The sequence below is a fragment of the Rhynchophorus ferrugineus genome, unplaced genomic scaffold, assembly GCF_030347505.1.
Source record: "Rhynchophorus ferrugineus isolate W39M unplaced genomic scaffold, kcgeb_rfMv2 rfM3, whole genome shotgun sequence".
Taxonomy (NCBI): domain Eukaryota; kingdom Metazoa; phylum Arthropoda; class Insecta; order Coleoptera; family Curculionidae; genus Rhynchophorus; species Rhynchophorus ferrugineus.
The window spans coordinates 26,027,167-26,051,248 of NW_027472582.1; the positions used below are offsets into that span (position 1 = coordinate 26,027,167).

Below are 24,082 nucleotides of genomic sequence, written 5' to 3' on the forward strand. Positions count from 1 at the left end.
TCGAGAAAGTAATGGGATAGCCAGCGTGTAGTGCTCGCTCACCTGCAGAACATGTGAGTTCTCCACCTCAGTCAACTAGTTATTATATACAATATTAATTCGATTTATGGTTCTTGTTGGGTCAAGATTGTATTTTGTGTATATTTCGCTTTCAAGGTTTGCAGAACAACCTCCGCATGCGGATTTTGAAGGTCCCGTGGTTGGCCAAAATCGAAAAAACCCATTAGCTCAGCCAAATCCATTATTCATGGATGGATTTTCCTAGTTGTATATGTATAATGTGTTTTTATCGTGATCAGACCAAAAAATTCACGAGAAAATAAGTAAATATAAATGGTGTAATTAGACGTAACCAAACACTGAACAAGAACAGCCCCGTCATGAGTTTATCAGTTGCAGATTGCAAAGTACACTACGGTGTGTATGATTTATAACAATGGTACTAATGCTAGTGCACAGCTTGTACTATTTGTATAAATCAATCGAGTATCAATATTGTTACCAGCTAACGCTTATTTAATTAAATATTTGAAATATTTTACTATTTTTTTCTTTATAAATCGGTAGGGAAAAAGCCAAGTTTTGAAGAATTTATTTTGCATTTGATGGAATCGTTTTTAAAATAAAATAACAAGCGGGATAAAACCATCACGAAAGATTGATTTCAACTGCAATATGTCTGATCCGAAAATTGAAAAAGGGTCCTTGTTCAAGCGGATACATATGACGATGTAATTTTCCTTCAAATTTCAAATGATGAGGTTAAATAATAGCTTAGTAAAATTCATAATAAATATACTTTTATTGTAAACCATATTGACACCACAATATTATTATATTACAGATTTGGATTCAAGTACAAAATTCCATTTAGTAAATAATATTTGATGAATACCTTTGACAGCAGATTATAACGATCTCAGTGGCTATTATTGAGTATCTTTTATTGCTATATTTTAGTCTTTTTATCAACTACAAGAGTTTACTCAATTACTAGTGTTTTATCTACACCCTTCTCTACATGAACTCTACAAACTTGTATCAGAAGGCATCCGTTCTTACCCATTGTCGTTTCTTGTCTTATATTACACTTTTTACATAAGGATAATAAAAACTACAATCACAGCCATGAACTACATTTACGTTCAGGCGAAATTTGAACTAATGATGAAGAGGTTAATATAGGTAATATTAAATATAGTCGAAACTATGGGATATAAACCAGTAAAAAATAATATATAAAACACATATTAATTTCATAAAAAATATACAATTAAAATTTTAAACTTTATATAAATTCGCACACATTATACAATATATAAAACACTTAAAAATAACGGCTGAACAGTGATATTAAACGAAAAATAATCATTAAATTACTTATCTTAGGTTTATCGCATACAGACAGTTAAGAATCTCTTAATATAAAACTATAAAATGTTTAAAATCCTATAAATCAAAAAATTGAAAATGACAAAAATTGAAGTTACAATCTTGTACAGTTTTGGTCACGATCTGCTATATACTGATACGTGATCACGATTACAATATAAACAGGCCGTCAGAATGTTTATCTCTTAGTATTCACTCCAGAACGTTCGTATATATATTGAGCACAAAACAATAAATGTCTATTGTTTCACCATATATCACAACAAGCGTAATTCAAAATTTAGCGAAAATAACTTTAAAACGATATAAAACAATAATTTTACATAAGAATTCTCAAATACATTTATATACAGTATAATAAATTTGCGTCTAAAAAATATGTAGCAATATATTAATTTTTAACTAATTTTAGTTAATTAATTTCTTGTAAGAGTGCCAAATCCGACAAGGAAAATGATCCCAGTCACGTCAGAAACCAGGCTGGATAAGACCGAATGTCTTCTGGGATCATTTCTAAGTTCATCATTCGCCAGTCGGTAGGCTTAATGCCGAGGGCCGTGGTTCGGAGCACACGTTGAACTGTAGGTCCAGCCTACATAAACCCTCGTTGGTAAAAGGAGGTTTTAAAATACCAAAAATAGCTTTTATAAATTTTTTGATATTTGTTATATAATAGTTAATTTAGATTGATTTATCTTTTTTATGTTGCCTTGCACTTTCTTTAAAATATCCCTTGTTTAACATTTCTGTTGGCCTCAAATCCTCTCACCTCATATACTGTAACTTTATACTTTTTTATATAATATATTTTTTGCTATACACAGTTGAAAATGCATTACGTACTTTGAAAAATTATAATTATAAAAATATTCCTCTATATTATTTTATTATTTTTAGGTACTTTCATTTTATAATTTTATAGTTACTATAATTTCACTGCACATATTCAAGGCTGATAATTACCATATGTTATTATTGCTGATGTAACATTCAACACCTAAAATTTGTTGCTTTTCTAGTGGTGTAAGTGTTGATATTTTAAGACTTCTTTTTTTGATTAAAATACAAGCAGATTGGTAGAGCATAGACGAAAAGCCATTAAGCATATTGTTGACTTACTCTTTGCGCATACTCCAATTTCTGGTATTCTATGGCTATGAGAAATGGTGGGGCCACCTAATATCGTGTAAGATAGGAATGGTTAGATATCTCTAGGTTAATTTGATGTTAAATTGAATTTTAATACTATTTACACACGTCTACATATTACGCATGATTACATTATACTTTAGACACGTCTGCAAAATAAGAGCAAAAATAGTTTTGAGACATAATATGTATATTTTGGGTGTGCTGAACTCGAAAATGATTTCTTTTCTGATATACAAGATGTTATTTAATAATTTGGTTAACTATGCTGAACAAGTTATTACATTAAAAGAATGTAATGAGATTTGAAATATATTATTTTATTTACAAGCCATTAAAATATATATTTTTATACAACATACGTCTAGTAGTATATACCAAAAACCTTTTATTTCTGTCAGGGAGGCTCCTCCTTGTACACTTTTATTTGAAATAAGAACCGGGAGGGCGTCCCTGAAATGTCCACCACTAGTCTGATACTATTGTGATGCTCCGTTTTCATAAGCATCTTCTTTTTTTTATCACCCTTCCTTTAGAGGATCGGTCGTGGTCGTGTTGAATTGTGGGTCAGTGGTAAGCCATCTGATTGAACAAAAACATTTTCCTCCATCTTTGCAAGCAATCTCTGTCTTTAAGAAGTGATTTTACAAATTGCTTCTTCAATCCAAATTATGTGTGCTGCGATAGTAAAAGAGCTTTATCTGGAGGTACCAACATATCTTAGAGGACGCCATAAGCACAAAACGCAAGGGAATTTAATAACATAGTTTGTTTTCGAAATTCCATGCACAAACTTTTAAAATCGTCTGGTAACCAAGGTCTCCATTATTAATTTCCGAAGAGTCAATTTTAAGTTTTTGTAAGTTTCTTTGAGGTGTACGAAATAACTTAGTGACAATGGAAGCAGAAAAACTGCTGTTGGGAAATTGAACAGCTTTTTGTTGCAAGACCTGTGTAACGAGTAATTCTGTTATTACAAACATATCTAAAGAATAATGGAAATGCAAAATTAACGTCAATCATTACTTCCCTAAACAACATTATGTACCTCCCGGCCTACTCCTCTTACTGAAGTGACAGCTGGGAATGCCAGAAATTTGTATAACCTCAAAAAATAAATCAGCCTGCTGATCGGTGGTATTGTTAGCATATCGGTGGATCCAACATGTTATTATTTCGAATTCTTGAAACAAAATTTTCTAAGTAAATGTATTTAAATAATGTATAATAGTTTCACCCCTACACAAATTTAAACTTATTGTCATAATTAATATACTTCTATAAGTAATAATAAACAACTGAAAATTGATAACAGGCAATTAAAAATTCCTGACACATAGATGGCGCTACTATAATTACATCGATATGTTTTTTAGTTAGCCCTAACTCTCAAAAGATGCGTGTATAAATTTGACAGCTGTCGGATTTGTGAATTATAGCATTTTGAATGAAGCAACTTTTATTATTGTGAAAATAATGGATAAAAAGCAATTTCGCGTGTTAATAAAATTTTGCTTTTTGAACAAACAAAATACAGTTGAAGCAAAAACTTGTCTTAATGCCGGTTTTGCGGACACTGCTTCAGGAAAATTAACCATCAAGGATTTACACTAAGTTTAGACGTGGTGAAATGAGCACCGAATACGATGAAGGCAGTGGAAAGAGGTTGTTATCGACGAAAACATTTAAAAAATCCACAAATTGATCGTAAAATGTATGAAGCATGGCCACATCATTTCACTTCGAAATCCAATCGACATTCATCCGAGTGGACTGCACACGATGAACCCGCTCCAAAGCGTGGGAAAACGCAACAGACGGTTAGCAAGCTTATGGCCTCTGTATTTTGGGATGCGTATGGAATAGTTTTCATTGACTACCTTGAAAAAGGAAGGACCATCAACAGCGACTATTGCATAGCGTTACTGGACCGTTTGACGGACGAAATCGCCGGAAAACGGCCGCATTTGAACAAAAAGAAAGTGCTGCTTCACCAAGACCATCCATCGTGTCAAAAATCCATGAATGGGCTTCGAATTACTTCCTCATCCACTGTATTGTCCAGATCTGGCCCCCAGAGACTATTTCCAGATTTCAAAATAATGCTCGCTGGGAAGACATTTTCGAAAAGACGAAATTGAGGCCTATTTTGAAGCAAAGGACAAATCGTACTACAAAAATTATTGAAATTATTGAATTATTAAAAATATTTACCATTAATAAATGGTAAAATTATTCCTAAAAAAAACAGTAAAAAGACTAGGAGTACCAATTAAAAAATATAATCAAATATATCCTATTAAAATGCATATCACTATAGGGATATTATCTCCTTTGATTTTTTGTACGCAAACAATAAATAATTCAAATCACGATATTGATTTATAAATTAAATATTAATTAATTTAAATGTTATTATCGCATTTCACCTTACCCGAAAATATATCGTCCGTACCCTGCCCGGATGTCTTAATAAAGGATTTACGGACGACGAATCAAACACAACGTCCCTTTTATCTCGTCCTATTAAATTTTAAGCTTAAAATACCAAGATAGATAGGGATAGTGTTAACGAATAGTTTCCTGCGAGCGGTTGGGGGTAAGGGAGAGGCAGGGCCCGTCCTTTATGACCAACGTCTTAACTAATCAGAGCGCTGAACCAAGTATTCGACAAATAACGAAGCCAAAATATCCCGGGGATATCTCAAATGTTGCAACGTCGGAAACTGCCATCTCTCAGTTTTATTTAATAACCAGAGAGGAGAATTGGACGTCAACACAAAAGTTTGTTTTACGTTCGTTTTGTTTTCTGTTTTAGGAGAAAGATTGGCAAGGATTAAGATGGGAAATCGGAAACGTTTGTTTTTGCACTTATTGAATATAACAATATATGACATCTATTTTTAATCAGTAAATGTTATTTTTGAGACATAGTAGTGAACTTTATTAATTTTAAATTATCTAAAATCCAATTGTCGCAAAATAAATAAGAAAAAGTCTGTATGTTAGCAAGATGTTTAATATATTGCCTGTCGCAATTTGTAAATTAGTTTTAGAATCAGACAGTGTTTCCTTCTCTTCTCACTCTAGTTAAAAAGAGACACAATGCTATCTGCTAAGTTCGAACTAGCATGTCAAAGTCGTCCGGTTGTCAACCCTTTGCAAAATTCTTCAAAACATTAATGATAAGAGGTTATAAATCGGCAAACGATATTTTAATGCTTTGATTGTTTTGATAAATTTGAAAACGCTGCTTATTATAGCTCTGATTGAAAATTCCGAAGCCATAGAGAACATATTGCATCTCTAATCAGTTACTTTGAACATAAACGAGATAACGGAGGTCCCTTCTTGTCAGTAAAATTCGTTAGAGAGGTAAGCATTTATACTGTTAAATATTCAGTTGCTGCGGTTTTTATTAAAAATATTTTTTAGCATGTTGCGGCTGCTCTGAATATTAGTACGGACATGGCCACTGAAATATCTCAAAAAATATAATCTTGAATATACCGTAAAAATCCGTCCTCATATCAATGGGTGACGAATCAAGATCAGTTTGATGTTAGATCTATCAGGGATTAAAAATATTAAACGTATATAAGCACTCATTTCTTAATACATACATAATTTAATACAATTATTTCAAAGTAAACTGTTAGTCTGAAAAGTATCGCAGAGGTCTAATGGAACTTCCGGATATTACTTTTAAAATAATGCAATTTTTAAAAGCATATAATAAAATGAAGGAAAACTTATTATTTCAATTTATGTATTTAGATGGGACTTGGATATTTCGGATTGGGACCAATATTCTCAATGGTTACTCAGGGCAAGATGATAATTAAAAATAGTGTTATGGCAACAGATGTTGATAGAAATTGCTAAACGCCGGAATAAAAATTGATTAGGTTTTATTAGTCATATCATTTATTATTAATTCATTGCAAATATATTGTACTTCATGTTGGAAACAGGAATGGTTAATAACACCTTCGATGTGGGTGAACTCGATCAGACACATCGAAGAAGAAATTGACAAATTGTTAACAAATGTTAGATAGATTGGAATTTCATATCTTAGTTATTCACTTGAATAAAACTTCCTGAATATGACATGTTTCAATGCTGCTAATTTCTAAGACACGGTTATGAGATTGGAAACTAAAGGTGAGTATATAATTAATATATGGTAACTGTAGGAAATGTTATTGTAGATTGTAAAATATTTATGTGCAGAGATATGTGTATAACTGTTCAGAATATACATGAGCATTTGGTTAAAATGTGTCAGGAGAGGAAGAATTATAACTCTATTGCAGATATGGCAAATATATTAAGGAGAATGCAGTGACTAAAGCTAGCTATTAAAAAGAATATATACATGCATTAACATAACAATCTAAGGAGAAATACAGAGATACTAATATGTCTTTACAAGGAAATACTGTACCGAAGGATACAAGTACTAAGCGTAAAGATAAATATGCTCTCTAATGAAAGTAAAATATATTACTTCGATATATAATTGTTAATTAAGTTGACTATGCCTCCAGGGTGTACAATTACATAAAAAAGGCGCCTAGAACTATAACTCATAGGTAGTAAAAACTTCAATGTAAATATAATCAAACACAATCGTAACCTACAAACTATTATAACTGTGTACTTAATTGTAGTTGTACGTCCTTGGATAACATATGCATTAGAATTAATTTAGTGTTAAAATAAATTATATTTGAAAACCGATTTTTTGTTAATAGTTTTATTTAGATTAGAATGTTGTGTGTCAAAACCAAACTGAACTAAAACTCAGAATTGATGCGGCAACATCGTTTTGACGTCACTTATTTAGATGACGTTTGTAGAAAGCTTCTTTGGATAGACTTGTGGCGACCGCCACGACCCTTTAGGCCACCACCAATTCACCATCAACAACTACAAAGGTTGGCAACGCCGGTGGATTGGTACCATGCAGTTCTGGAGTATAAAAGGCCATCACGACGACGTCTCGCTCTCTTTTCTTATCACCGTCCCCCTGTAACAGTACCACTTCCACAGCGCTACCGTACTTCCTTCACCTTAACCTAATATCCTGTCCATTCTCCCATCGACCACATGTATCAATCGTAAGTTAGAATAAACAACTTTGATTCAACCGGTGTTTTTAGTTCCCGTGCAAATTCCTTCCAAAAATAGTAGTGAGTGTTCTGATAAATAATCGCAGCGGCAGCCACACATTTCGACCGACCGACCGACCCGACGAACATTCCTACAGACTATATAAATTACTAGGTTTTATATGTATATCATATATAAACATAGAACTGATAGAATAGGCAACTAATTTTTAGCAAATATTAACATATATATAAAATGTCTGCCTGAATTCTAATCATATTTTCACTTTAAAAACTTTTTATTGGGGAAAACAGGTACAACATGTACTAATCAATATATTTTACAACTTTTTACAACCACGTTTCTGGCTGCATAGCGATACCTTGTCGAAAGAAAGATGTTAGTTTGGTAATGTTGGCATTTCTTCAGCAATTCGTGTGCCAAGCCATGCTGTATCGATTTGAATAATTTGTAAGCAGAAGGAATCTGGCGTGTGCACAGGATGCTTGTTACTCGCTATTGACGGTGTTTTTCAGCAATCCTTTTTTCAATTTGTTTAATTGGCGACACAAACAGTTTAATTCGGCTTTAGAAGATCACTATATCTTTTGAAATTAATTAGTGAATATAATATAGACTTGAACGTTTCATTAAGTGCCGATGCATCCTGAGCTAACTCATGACTTTCTGCGGTTTGTATTATTTTACTAAATCTATTTTTAATCGCCAATCACAATACGCCGCAGAATACTCTTCTTGTCAGGTAAGCAATCAAGAAACCGCAGTTTTGAAACGGTTTGAAATGCCATTTTTAGTCAATTCTTGTGATGGTATTTTTGTCTCCTTTTGAATCTTTTATTTTGCAGTTTGAACCTAGTTTTCTAGTTGTCTTTGGGTTTCTTTGGCCATCCTATATCATTCATATCAAAAGCAACTACATTAAATAGTTAGAAAAAAAATTAAGCACTTGGATATGATGAAGGAACATCACTATAAGTTTTAAATATATTTGATGGATTTTAACAGCAGATTTTTTGTTTTTGTTTACATTGATACTTAACATTTTCACCAATAGATATGGAAGATTAAAATCCATTTAAGTAACACACCTGGTAAGAACAATACAATACTTTAATAAAACAAATTAATGTATGGAAATTAAATAATTGAAACAGATGAATTACGTTATGTAATAGTAGTAATACGAAAGTTGAAATAATGCCATTTTTATTCTATCCTTGGAAACCTATAACGGCTATTTATAAATAAATGAGCCTGACGGAAAACTAAAACCCACATAATATTTATTTAAGGTCAAATCAAGTAGGCGGGATTCTTTTTGTGCAAAGTTACGACCTTTGCTTTGTAATTCTATTTATTAATTGTGACTACTAGGAAACGGTCGCCTTCTTTATTCAGTGAATAATTATAGTAATACGTCAGCTTTAAGCATGTAAAACTAGACTATTTTAGTAAGTTTACTGAATTAAATTCTGGAATAAATATGTGAATTATCAACACAACTATATTAGATATATGACTTCAGAAGAGCTGAATTTGATGAAAATTATTTTTGAGCTCAAACATATATTTTTCAGGAAATATGCATCTGTTGATGATAATAGGCATCATGTAGAAGACTAATAAGCCCTTTTTATAACAGTCTCTTAATTTTTTGACAATTTGTAAGTTTATTGCTTCATAAATCAATTTAATCAAATGTTATAGATTATAAATATTGTTGCGTTAATATAAATAAAACGTTTTTATTATAAAGTTGCTTGGAAATTCAATCCATTCCTTAATTTATGGTGAAATAATATGTTCGGAACATTTTGTCGTAAATACTATTTAGACTGGCAGACTTTTGTGTGTCAAAGTATGGCTTTATGGTATCATGGGTTGTTGTATGAAAGATACTTTTCACTATTAGAATGTCCCGTCTACTACTAGGTCCATTTCACGTTAACTATTTTTATTAGTTTCGAAAATTATAAAGTTTAAGCCAAAACTACCTAACAGAATATAGCATAACAGTTTTTTCTCGAGGTTGGTGAGTTTAAGCAAAATATTGCAAATGTGATTGGGTTAAATTGAATTAAGTGCGTTTATTCTACATTTATGGTAATATATTAATGTAATGGATATAATGTGTATATTTCAAATTCGCCTTTGTCAATATGGTGTTTAAGGACGATTATTTTTATAGGATCACGTGTATCATCTGGTAGAATAATATATTTTAAACGACCTTTACGGAACTTATTCTGGAGCGAGAATCGTTTACGGTAGAATTCATTATGCCAGTGTTTTACAATGCTGTAACATCTTGCTTTATTACCATATGAGGAGTTAAGTCAATTGATACGCTGTTAGCTTTTGAAAATTCAGTTAATTTAATTTTTATCTGAGATTAGCTTTTAAAGTTATAGAAATATTAATACGCCTTCGTAAATCATGTATAATCTGTATAACCTATAATATTTTCTAAACACACACAATGAAAATGTTATTTACTTACTACGAATAATTACTAAAACAATAGAATAAGTTTATATATTCGTTATTGTATAAGATTACTTGATCCTAATAGTGGACAACTAATGTGATGAATTTACGCAGACGTCACGCAAATTACTATAATTTCTCATTCACGCCCGCCTCTAGTGTTAATAGTAATTATATGGATCTCAGGAAACAATAGTCCCTTATTTGCATTAATGGAAATTTTGTGAGTTTATGAAGCATGGAATATTAATAATATTCACTGACATTTTTGGGTTGTTCCACACTTTTGATAAGTGATCACACAATTATGAAGTAAACATCGTAGTTTTTAGAAAAATATATGTGAGTTATCGAACTGACTAAACTCTACAGGGTATTTTCCATGGATATTTTTATTTGAATTTGAATATGAATTCCTACTTTTCTTATTTCAATTCTTGAACACTGAACTAAAATGCATTTTGTTCCATATAAAACAGTATCATTCATATCGTTTGAAAAAATTTTGGGACACTACATTAAATTTTTTTTATTAATTATATCCCACAGTAGATATGCTTAGTACAATCTTAATTTACATTTAATTTATTACTACTATAATTGTATGCTTGCGTATTAACGCGAGTACGGGATTAATACATACATCATGTATTTCACTAAACAAGTTCGTTGTGGTTTAATTCGCTTCAATCTTCTGATCTCTTGCGTGTTGTCCAGAAGCTGTATTGCTTCCACGTAGCTGTGATTCAGCAGCCTTATTTAATGTGTTTGGGCGAAATCTTGGATTTCTTCGTGTATTTGATTCACTTCGAGGTTATCGTGTAGTTTTTCGTTGGTTACGCAGCGATAAGCAAGTAGAATTATATTTTATGTGCGTTGGATTACTAGTTGATTTGTTGTCTAAGTGCAACTCCATATTTGCAACCAATATGTCCTAATTGGCGTTGTTATTGACTTATAAACCAATCGCCTTGATTTTAGGTCAAGTTGAGAGTATTTTCCTACTAATCAGTACAGTTGTTTGACTCTGAATATAATCTGCTCTGCTTTTTGTCAAAAATGGTGTTTGCAGTTAAACCTACCATAGAGATATATTCTTAGGTATTTGAATTACCCTGCGTGAGGACTTGCGCATCCGTCAAGTAATATAATTACGTTTTTGTCATTTCGCCGCAACACAACATTAACGGACAGATTTGGAGTTACTAAGCTGTATTTCAGATAATGTCTCTAGCCATTTATAGATTTTGTTGTATATTTTCTACTCTCTTAAACAGAGATATTTTGCCATGATAACTGTGTCGTCGGCAAAGGTTCCAAGTACTCTTTCTTTTGTTGTGGGGATATCAACAATATAGAGCAGATGGAGTTCTCCCAAGACAAGGAGACTCATCGAGACTCTAAATTTTCTTTCATAAAGATATGATTCCAGAAGTAGGCAGTAATTCCGTAGTAACAATTTGCTCATTTTGTATATTAATTCCAAATGTCATGTCCGGGCAAAAGCTTGTGCGGCGTCCAGGAATATTGCATGGCAGTATATCTTTTATTCGTATGCCTTTTCAACAACCGTTGCTACTCTATGCACTTGGTCGATGGTCGGGTGGTGATTTAGAAATCCAAACTGGAAATCTGGTATATCTCTCTTTTATCTTTTAATTTCTCAAATAACTTTGATATTCCAGTTAGCTGTAAAATAGACATGTATGATACAACTTGTTCTGCCGATTTGTCTACCTGCATTACACTACACATTACATGCTACAATATATTAAATACTACAATAAATGAATTACCTATTGTTGTATGGAATTAAAAAGATATGATAAATGAAGACGTCGTAAAAAGAAATGTTTTTCTGAGGGTATTCCAAAATGTAAGAATTACATTTAGATTAGATTTTTTAGATTTATAAAATTGTATAAACGTTGAGAAGTATATATGTAGAAATAAAATTATATTAAATTAAAATATCTACTTATTAATATTTCATTATTAAATAATTTATTATAATAATGCATCTATTCCGATTCCTACAATCGTTTTAGGGTCGTCAGGAATATAGAGAAAAGTCCTTGTGGTATGTATATCTTATTCGTAAATGAAGAAGCAGCAATTGTGTGCATAATGTAGTGCAAGGATGTCACTTGTGCTTCATATCCTTCCCAAAAACTGATCTATATAGTACAGAGATGCAAGATATTACCTCCATCCGTTCCTCTATCAAAATTAATACGGGAAGTAATTCGTATATCTTTGTATGTTATCACGAATTGACAACAGAGTAAGCGTATATATGACTGCAATAGTAATTACTATTTTTAGTTGACTACTTTTAACTATCGACTAGTTCGACTTCATTCAGTTGATAATTCCCAAGGCTAATTATAATATATAATAAAAATCAAATTCAAACTCAAAAAAACAATCAAACATCAAATCTAGAAGCGTGATAAAATATTTTTTAATATCATTGCCCAACATCCGCTTCAAGGTTTTTTCTTGTTAATCCTGCGAATTGAATTGAAACATTTGAGAAAACATTTATCGCAAATTATACCACTAAACGAAATATCACGCTCATAAAGATTCCACGAAAAAAAGAACGGTTCGGGAGAAAGTTTCACTGGGAGTAAAACAAACCAGACCTTCTTCTGCTTTTCGATATTAACGTTATTTCGAATTCCCTAAAAGTTTTGAAACTTTGCGATCGATGTAAAAGGTGTAGGATACATACGACTTTATCTGAGTAGGTTGAAAAAGCGAGCAATGGTGTTTGTGGGTTCGAATTCTTTAACTAGGTCTTTGGGGAATCAGTTTGCTGAACTTGTGAAGAATATGTAAGCAGATATATTCCTTGAATAACAAAGCAGAAGGCTCAAACGGAGGTAGGTGATAAATAACGAGAATAATCAAAACGTGAGAATTTTTCGCATATAGAAATCTATTGAGATTTTTTTTTAGAAATTGAAAATGTTTACTTAAAACAGAAAACGAAAAAATGTTGCAAGAATTTTAATACAAGAGGAATATACTTAAATATTATCTACGTTTATATTCTAATATTTTTACATAATGTCAAAGTTGTGGTATATTTCTAGCAATACGTATTCAAACTATGGCATGTTTGAGTGGTAATTGCCCCTTAGAACATTATGGATATGAAGGTAGTGTAATTCGTTTATGTCAGTAAAATATTATTGGATTTTGCAGTGGAGGTTCCAGAAGATAATATTTCCCATATATTGCTTTAATCAATCACCATGTTGACGTACATATTTAAAGTCTGTTTGAGACTAAAGTATATTTCGGAACATTTTAAGGCGGTTCTAATATTAATGTTTAAAAAACATGAAAAACTGGAAGAACAAGTCAGATCTTACAGGCTTATTTTGCTTCTATCTGCAATATGAAAACTATTTGAGAATATGGTGCTGAAACGTATTAAAAAATTGGGCAAGTACATACAGTAATAGCAGATGCTTCTGGTCGTCTCACATGCTTTTGACCGGCTTTGGAGTAATCTATAATATGACCAAATTTCTACCGCGGAACTACTGTCAACTGCTAGAGTCACGCATGTAGAGAATTCTAAAATTGAACCTATATCGGATGGAGTTTCCTTGTTTCCAGACTTGAATCTAGTAAGTTGTATTCGCATATATATATATATATATATATATATATATATATAAAAGCTATAATGTAAGCTAAAACTTACTAGCTCCAAGTCTGTCCAAATCAGTGGCCCAAAGGCAAAAACTTAATTATATCACTGACGGATGCCGGCTTTCTCGAACAGAATCAACTAAATAACTCGGCGTTTTGTCTTGATGATAAGTTAAATTAAATATATTGTGTTTAACAATTACAATAAACAGACTATATCAAACTCAAAACTAAGCAACTGTACTGATTAGTCGAAGATATTCTCAACAAAACCTAAAATCAAAGAGATTGGTTTATCAGTAAATCATAAAGCCAATTTAGATCTATGGGTTGAAAATTAAGATTGCATTAAGAATACTTAAAGTAAGATGTTATTATTTAAAAAGTTTTTTATAACATCTGAAAAAGGCAATATACATCATAATTTTATTGAAATCAAAATCGAAATCGATAATTCGTGAAGGTTTTAAGTGAAATTAGGTGTCAGAAATGGTTCACTTGTTTTCATATCGCAAATTTGGATGATCAAGATCTTGTCTTGGCTGGTCAATTGAAAAACTCCGCGAAATTTTTAACATATCGAAGTAGGCCGTCAAATTTCTCGCGTAAAAAAAAGAAAAAACAAAACGGCTAGAAAAACCTGATGGAACAAAATTAAATCGAATAATTTTCGAAACGAATGATTACGGCCTAAGAAAATTGGATTATGCATAACAATAATACGAGAAAAATATAGTGCTTGAAGCTTAGAGAAGCTTTACAAACGATATATAGGCCCGTGTTGACACCTATAACCGTAAAGTTATGTGTAAAGTGTTTGGTGGGCTGGATAGTAATTGTTTATCATAAGCTGCTTGAACATGGCAAATCCATGAACATGTTCGAACAACTAATTTGATTGAAGTAGACCTCCTAGTAGATAGTACTTTACCACGTGTATTCTAGAACACAGTTCATATATTGGTAAATTTTTTTCTGTCTAATAATTTTACTATTAATCTTTTACTCAATTTTTAAGTATTGTAACTCTCGACATTTCCTATTTCTAGACCTTTCTAGCAGGAAAAATGCTGAAAAAGTTGGTGCTAATAATTTATTAAAGCGTATGCATAGGATACTGTTTCATAATTTCTGTTTAATTACTTCTGTTTCTATTGATTACTCTTTTGTAGATTTACTCTCGTTTAAACGTTCTTTTGTGGTTTTTATTTGGTAATCAGAATAGGCTATATGCTATCCAACTCATGGCATATTATCCAGGTTGAACGGACGATGTAATCAAAAACTACATAATCAAAGATCCCAGATTTTTCATTAAATGCATTTTTAATTTTTACGTGTGGCATTCTTTTTCTGCAAGTGATTTTGAAAAATATATAAAAAACGATAAGACATCTCTACCCGAAGAAATATATTTCCTATTTTTTCTAAATTCATATTCTTTTTGCATTAATTTTACCACTATATGTCAATCGTTTATTATGTTTAATCGGCTCTCAAATTTATCACACAACTTGTTTAACTATAAATTACTCCTATGACTCTTAGACATTTGTTTGTCATTTATATTTAATATTGTTGTGGTATCTTCTTCGGGTTTTTCAAATAGTTCATGACTCAGATCTTTAGTCACCAATTCGTTCACTTTTGTTATTATACACGTTGCTTAATTTGCTAAACTATTTTAATATGGATTCTCTCTTCACAATAGCTGTCAGCAAAAAATAGTTGACATTCAGCAACACTTTTCTTACGACTAAATTTCATTTGAGATAAACTTGGATTGAATTATTGTATATTGTAGTTTAATAAAGAATTTGTTTCTATTCTAAATTTTTCTCCTAATTCAATAATATTCATTGTTTAGAGAAATTTGTTTAGTGGATATCCTTGGTTGGTCTTGATAATAATTGCTGAAACGAATTCGTAGCATTTTACAAACGATGATGTAGATATTTAGTTATTTCGTTCAATAATATATTCTTCACAAAACAGCTGTTACCAATTATAAATTTCAGTACATTTTATTTATTAAAAGTAACAATAATTTCTACTTTACCAAACATGTCGAATTTTCTTCCGAATGAAGTATTTTTGGGGAGCTTTACTTATCGTATTTTGATATGAAAACATTTTGATTGCTATTTTAATACGAAAAAATACCACTGCCAATTATAATTGTAATTTAGTAATGCTTTATCTGAATAAACATGCTGTTATTTATCCAACTGAATATTTTTAATTGCAGGATAACATCAAAACACAGACAAACATCAAAACTAATTGTTATAACTGAAACTGAGCTGACAAGGAATTGAATGATGAAAAGTTTATTTAGTGCAAGAAGGTAGAATATTAAGTGTTAGGTTTAGCAAACGGTCAACACCAGTTCCAACTCCAATGTGTGAATTAGGTAAGATTATCACGTTGCGATCTATTATGAAATGATATAATCAAGTGAAAGTATAACCTAAATAATGATGTGATTAATAATTTGTGCGCTTGATTTTTAGATTAAAAAATTGTCGAAATATTCCAAAAACACGATAAAAGAAGTTACAAATTAATTTTATTAATTCCACCACCTAATAGAACTTATGTTCGGTTTTAATACAATTTCTGAAATCCAGGAATCTAACCTGACTATATTTAAATTGACTTTATTAGAGCATTGTTGGATTTACATTATTATTAAATACTAGTATTCATTCTTAATCAAACATTGAATAGACTCTACGAGATAAAACTTTGTATCAATTACTCAATCAACAGCTGATAGTGGTTTTCAGTCGATAGTTCCCAACATTAGAATAAGACGTCTATTTATTATCTAGTTAAATTTTATGCTATAGTCCCTAATTATAATAACGGGTTACAGGAACGACAAATCTAACATTTTCGTTGTTGAATTTATCTTTCTCTAGTTAATAAATTGGTGAATTTTGTTAAAACATGGCAGGCTTACAGAGTGATAGTGGGGTTGTTCATAGTTGGGTAGGGATATAAAGTTCTTAATGAAAGTATAATCTCATATTCATATTTGTAAGTAATAATTGATGATGTCATTAATAACTTGAATGTGCGCTTGAATTTTGTTTAGAAAAAACGGTCGAAATATTCCAAAAAAAAAACTCGATACAGAAGTATATAAATTAATGCCACCACGTAATACAATTTAAATATTCTGTATCAGTACTATTTGAAAACCAAGAATCTAACCTGGCTATATTTAAATTGACTTTATTAGAGCATTGTTGGATTTACTCAATTGTTAAATACGAATCCTCGTTCCTAGTTAAACATTGAACAGACTCTTTGAGATAAAACTTTGTAAACAATGAAATTCTACGTTTTATAGACAAAAGGAGTTTTAACTTTCTGCATCGTGTTTTCTTCAACCTGTGTATAAATGCGCACATAAAAACTTTACATTTTCGGTGCAATTCAAACTTACTTAACAAGGAAGCACTTTACTTTTCCCGAAAACTTTTAACAATCCATCCGAAAAAACCTATAAGTTTTAAGTAATTAAAGCGCAGTATTAAACGAGCAAATATTAATTCGATTTTTTTATGGAAATACTAATTTTCACGGTTTAGTATACGGTTAAGTTTACAAACATTTCGGAGTCTCTATTATTCGGTAAATATATATTTATGATTGCCCTGTTTACAATTAATTAATTTATTAATACCTACTGAGCTAGACAATAGGCAGTCGAAAAGAGTTCTCATATATTGTGAAGTTACTAAATGGTTTAAATTCAGGCTATCATTGCTCAGAATATGTTAACATGAAGCTTTCTTATAATAAATAAAAAATAGATGTATAATATATGAAGCGAATTATAATTAATTATGATCAAATCAACCATAAAATGATGTTGAGTCCCTGTAGAAATAAATAATAATAAGGGTTGTATATTAAAATACTAGATACAATATTGTAAAATTCTATATTGGATGTATTCAAAAGTTCTCGTTATTTCTTTTTTAGCTAAAAATACGGGTAGGTAGAGTACGGGTAACGAATTTCTAATTTTTTTCATTATTCGAAGTAGTATTGCTAGGAAACTAAAATACTTGCTTCATGTTGGGTACTCTGTCAGTACTATCTTAAAGGAATTTTTGAATTTATAAACATATAGAGATACAAGATTTTTTTCTTTTTTTAAATGAAGTAAAAGTATTACAGTAAAGTCATATACAAATCTAAGGATGTGATAGAAATATATTAGACTTGGGTAGGTATAGGTGGGTTGGGAAGGTAATTTACATTGGGTAGTTTTTCAGCGGTCGTGCATTGTGATGATGGGAAACTAAGATCTCTCCAGTTTTTGTGCTGAAGATAAATTTCGAATATGCAAAATTACCTATTCAACATTATCTTTAATTTCTTTACATTTGAATAATTGTAATAAATTTTAAATATCTGAAAATGGTTGACTGATCAACATTTACTTGTATTGTGCATATACATTCAATCCACTAACAACTCCGGTGCTTCGTTTTCATATATTTGTGGCTCTCAATAAGCCATCAAATAAATTTATATCAATAATTTTTCATAGCCTACAAGAATTTTTGTATATATTATAGAAATGAAATCTTCAGATAAACTATAATTTATTTTCCTTATCCATATATTTTTAAGGCATTTTTTTTTCATAAACACCAAAAGTTTTTATTGCAATTTATTAGAATATTACCACGTCTAATATCTATTTTGTTAGATTGATTGTAAAGTATACTAAAAGCAAATAAAAATAGATTTTATTATTATTACCTTCAGGAACGGCGCTTGATGTTAAAAGAAAATTCACACAAGCTGCTCCAGTGCCGTGGCCCAATAATGTAACATTAGTAGGATCACCACCAAAGAATGCTATATTTTCCTGTATCCAATGCAAGGCAGCTATTTGGTCCATTAGGCCGTAATTCGATGGGTTTTTTGAGTATGGATCTGTGTTAGCATTTAGAAAACCTGAAAAAAATATAAAATTTTTATCTATCTATTGAAAAGTATACAAATTATGATATTACTTTTGTAATATCATAATTTGTATGTGAGTGTAATGAGTGTAATTATACACACACTAATATTTATAATTATAAAAATATAACAAAATCTAACCAAAAAATGTATATAATTTCCCACCAGATTTAAAAACGAGTAAAATTGGACAAGTGAAAAAGTGAAAAACTTTGAAACTGCTTATTTGGAATGGAAACACAAGTAAATAAATTAAAAAAACTATGTGAAATATAAAACACATGTAGCAGATAGGCTATCTAACTTAGGTGATTTGACAACTGTTCTAACCAAACTGGAACAACAACAAAAAGTCGTTGCCCACCCCGGGAATCCAACCCGCGATCTCCGCGTGTGATCATAACTCTCTAACCACTACACCACAGAACCAGTTGCGTACAATATTTCTACGGCTGGTCATATGATATGGTTAGTGTTTAAAAAGCAAACTGAACGGCTTTTACACGGAACGACTTCCTGTCTTCCGTTACATCAGTTCTGTAAGTTAATTTTGTACATTAGTTAATGTTATGGTTTATTAAAACGCCCTAAATATTTTTAAATAAAGTCATCATCGATAAAAATTAGTCAACGTTCTATTTTAGTTACGCATCAGGACTTGTTAAGAAAGCGCTTAAATTCATAATCTAAATTTTTATATTTTATATTTGCTAGTTTATTTCCTAGCAATATTTCTAAGAATTTGCCAGATTTTGCAGACACAATTTGAATTTCAATTAATTAATTTCAACGGTATTTCCTAAAATCTCCACACTTTACTGTGGGTATTCTCAAATTCAGAAGTTTTGAATCTCATGCCGATTTGGAAAGAAACAAGATATCCAATATGATATAATTTCTCTATTGATCACAGACAATCTGAAAAAAAAAGAACCTTAATATTATTATATTTTAAAGACAATCCTATTCGGGAGCAAATCGGAGGAGAAAAAAAGTTAAGCAAAATTTTTTTCACCAAATGACGGCTGTTCGTAAACAATTTTTTTATCACATTTTTAGAAATAGTAAAAATTACTGGTTATTCTATCCAAGTTATAGTATTACTTTAGCACGATCGAGTAAAGTATAGAGAAGGCTCACACCAAATATAAGTAAATCGGTTCATTTAAATATTGATATGTCATGTCAACAGTTTCGAAAAAAATAATTTCGAAAATAGCTTAAATTTTGGGAAATCCTTTTAACGGAATATTCCTAAAGAGTTAAGCCTAGAAAATATAAAAAAATAACAATATTTTCAGATATCTAGATTAGAATACCGCATTAATTGCCTCGAACTGGTGATTTGAAAAAAGGATCCAAAATATAATGTATTTTAATATTTGGAAAGTAATAATGATATAACATAATAACAGTAATTGGTTAGCAATTTCTATTTCATTCCAACGTTTACTTACGAATGCTTTTTTTTAGCAGTACCATAAGCAAGAATGTATGTATGGAATGTACGTATTCTTTCTTGAACTCTCTTTGGTGAAGAAAGGAATATATATATATATATATATATATATATATATATATATATATATATATATATATATATATATATAATATATATATATATATATATATATATATTGAGAATGAACTACTTAATCATCGCACTATTTTTAAACATACTCATAATTTAATTGAGCGTTAATCAGGAATATTTTAAGATTATTATTCGTTGAGATTTCAATAAAAGAAGTTTTAATATTCAAAAGGCTTGAACAAACATTGAGATACTTAAAAAATCGAAATTGTTAATAAAAAGTACCTAATAGTTACCAATATAACATAAATTTAGTCAAATATATTATTATATAAATCAAATATATATTATATAATCTTGAAAATAGAGTGCAAAATATTGCTGTATTAAGCTAATATATATTCTATAATAATGCTATAAACAAAAGATAAAATCATATACATTACTTGTAAATCCATATAAGCATAAATTATTTTAGACAAATTATTTTCAAGGTCACAGCTAGGACGGCAAAGCTAGAATCTTAAAAATTAGTCAAATTAAACTAGTCGAACCGAAAAAAAGCGTCAATTACTAATCAGTCGGTAATTCCCAACGTTACAATAAGACCTGATTATTACCTGATTGAATTTTATGGTAAAGTCACTCATTATTATAAAGGGTCACAGGAACGACAAAACTAATATTTTCGTTGTTGAAGTTATCTTATAACTATATTTAGTTGATGAATTTAGTTGAAATATGGCAGACGGATACATGTTGATAGTGGGGTTGTTGATAGTTGAGTAGGGATATAAAGTTCTTAAATTTCGATCATTGAGGAAGAATTCAGCACATTCGAAGGGTTTAGTAGTATTTTATTAATTTTTGTTTTAATACAACTCTTTTGTATAGAGGTAGCAGCATCAAAACTACAATATAGGTAGAAAAGGTCTTATCAGTGGATCCTATATATGACGGACGAATTATTAGCAATTTTTATTAGTTTTATTAAAGTTATGCAGGTTTACTAATTTTGTGAAAATGAAACCAAATTGCCTGGAAACGATAATGGAGAAAGATTATATTTTACAGCATAATTTGTCTCTACTTGTATTCCAATGTTACTCCACTTTATCCACTGGCAATAAATACACATTTATTTGAAATGATTGGGCGTTAAAAAATGTTGAGAGTATAGGTAGTTTCTCGTACTAGTATAGCAAGGAACCATGTGCAGATCGATTATTCTATTGTCTTGTTAAACCAGTCCGATCATGAGTTATCTTACGTTCGGAGTTCGGCCAATATAACGTCGGAACGATTCATTAAATCACGTTAATGTTACAGCTACAACCGCTATTCGATAATCTTGGCAAGCCATCTACCAAAACCGAAACTATTAAATTGGCTATTAAAATTATACTTTCGCTGTCCATTGAAGACCACAAAACCGGAACTTAATTACGTCTTCGGGACGACAATAGAATGTTATTCCGAGTATCGCTGCGCCACGACGCGAATACAAAACTAAGGCAATACTCATAATTAGGACTTAAACGTGGATTTAGTTGGGTCTGGATTAGACTCGTTATTTCCTTGGTTTCGTAAACCTTGAATAGGAAAAGGATTCGGTAATTGTTTTAGTTTATGCCGATGGCATTATTTAATTAAAAAGGGTCACTTAAGACAGTTCAAATATACTCAAAAACAAATTACGTTAGTTTAATCCGACGGCTGAATATATGGGCCCGCTTTATGTATGTCCGGTATGAAAAGGGTAAAATAAAATTGAGAGGAGCTTACAAAAATATCCGGCCTTCCAATTATGTGTTGTTATTGTTACCAATAAAACATACCCTCTTTTGATGGTTACATAAAAGTGAAAAGGAAGTGTGTGTGTACTATCAATTTCTATTTCAAATATAAGGCTAGTAGTTCTTTTCGTCTTTTCAAAAATGTATTTTAGCTCAGTTGATATTTAGGTTGGTCGATAAAACTACGTAGTACGTAATAAAAAGTTATATTTTTCTCACAGAAATTTAGTTCAGAAAAATGCTTAGGTAACAAGAGTTGAAGACCGCTATATACATTATAAAGAAAGAGAAAATACTAGTAAATAATGGTTCAGCTCATGAGAAGTCTTTAAAATTTTTACATATTATTATTAACTGGTCAATTGAAGCAAAAAGGCTTGGTGAAAGGTTTGAAGATGACCAACCGTAATAAAATATGTTTCTGCGTCAATATGACAATGAATGAAACATGGTTCCATCATTTCACTCCGAAGTCCAATCGACAGTCATACGAGTGGACTGCACACGATGAACTTGCTCCAAAGCGTGGGAGAACGCAACAGTCGGCTGGCAAGGTTATGGCGTCTGCATTTTTAGATGCGCATGGAATAATTTTCATTGACTACCTTTAAAAAGGAAGGACGATCAACAGCGACTATTACATAGCGTTATTGGATCATTTGAAAGACGAAATCGCCGAAGACGGCCGCATTTGAAGAAAAAGAAAGTGCTGCTTTACCAAGACAATGCACCGTGTTCCAAGTCAGTGAAAACGATGGCAAAAATCTATGAATTGGTCTTCGAATTGCTTCCTTATCCATCGTATTCTCCAGACCTGGCCCCCAGCGACTATTTCCTGTTCTCAGATCTCAAAAGAATGCCCGCTGGGAAGAAATTTTCGTCTAATAAAGATCGCCGAAACTGAATTATTTTGAAGCAAAGGACAAATCGTACTACAAAAATGGCATCGAAAAGTTGGAGAGTCCCTATAGTCAGTGTATCACCCTTGAAGCGAATTTTGTTGAATCAAAAAAACTAATTTTGCCAAAAACTGTATTTTACTATGGTACGCCGGGGACTTTTCAATTGATCTGTTACATACTAGCGGTTTTATTTCGAATCTTTTGATCATTTTTAGCATAAAGTTTCCAGCATAGTCCCAACGAGAATTTCTTGAGAATCTTAATTTTAAATATATCCTGATATACTAATTATTTTACACTGTTAAAAACATGTTTGCTATGATATAAAATTTAGTGTTATATAGATTTTTTTTATTAAAAAAATATTTGTTCCCTTAAGACATTTTCTGTTTCATCATTTGGGGTGGTAAAATAATGGTAAGATAAAAATTAATTTGTGTTGAGCTACGTTGGTCCGGTGTAAAATGTCAATTAAATGTGTACTATATTAGTTTTGTTAACATTCTATATAGTTTTTTAGAGTTTCGTTGATACGAGAGTAAGCTGTTGTTGATATTGAGTATTATTGTGTTAATAAAAGTTGTTATTTTATTTGAATAAATAAGATGAGCGCATAATGAGATAATTTTATAAATGTAAGTGTTCATAGGAAAGTAGGAAGATGCATAGTATTACCCTTCTGATTTTAATTTAGTGTTCGGTAGTTTTGGTGATTGTTTGATATCTAGTTAATTATATTTTTAAAACAATCGCATTTTGGGTACATCGCTATATAGTCCATTTTATATTATTTTTTAGATGAACGTTGAATACATATCAATAAAATAAATAATATACCGGCTTATTTAGTGCAGTGATCAAAGTGTCGGGACGGGCTTCCTACTACTGCAATAGTCGTGAGTTTGAATTCTGCTAAGGCAAGTTCGTAAATTTATTGTTTATGATTGTCCAAAAGGTATGTGTGCAAAATATGACAAAGTAAATGGTCACGCCAGTAACCAGGCTGCGTAAGATCAGATGTT

The 24,082-nt window shown here is 30.9% G+C and overlaps 1 protein-coding gene and 1 long non-coding RNA gene across 2 annotated transcripts in view; one reads left to right on the plus strand and one right to left on the minus strand.

Moving 5' to 3' along the window:
* Nucleotides 1-18,821, plus strand: part of LOC143192944 (uncharacterized) — a 40,445-nt gene extending 21,624 nt beyond the window's left edge. The window contains exons 2-3 of the long non-coding RNA XR_013004908.1: nt 16,085-16,249; nt 18,628-18,821. This is a non-coding gene — a long non-coding RNA (uncharacterized LOC143192944). The remainder of the gene's footprint in view (nt 1-16,084; nt 16,250-18,627) is intronic.
* Nucleotides 1-24,082, minus strand: part of Nlg3 (Neuroligin 3) — a 781,379-nt gene that overhangs the window by 160,001 nt on the left and 597,296 nt on the right. The window contains exon 3 of the mRNA XM_076398792.1: nt 18,622-18,819. Within this exon, the coding sequence (XP_076254907.1) occupies nt 18,622-18,819 (198 nt within the window). The remainder of the gene's footprint in view (nt 1-18,621; nt 18,820-24,082) is intronic.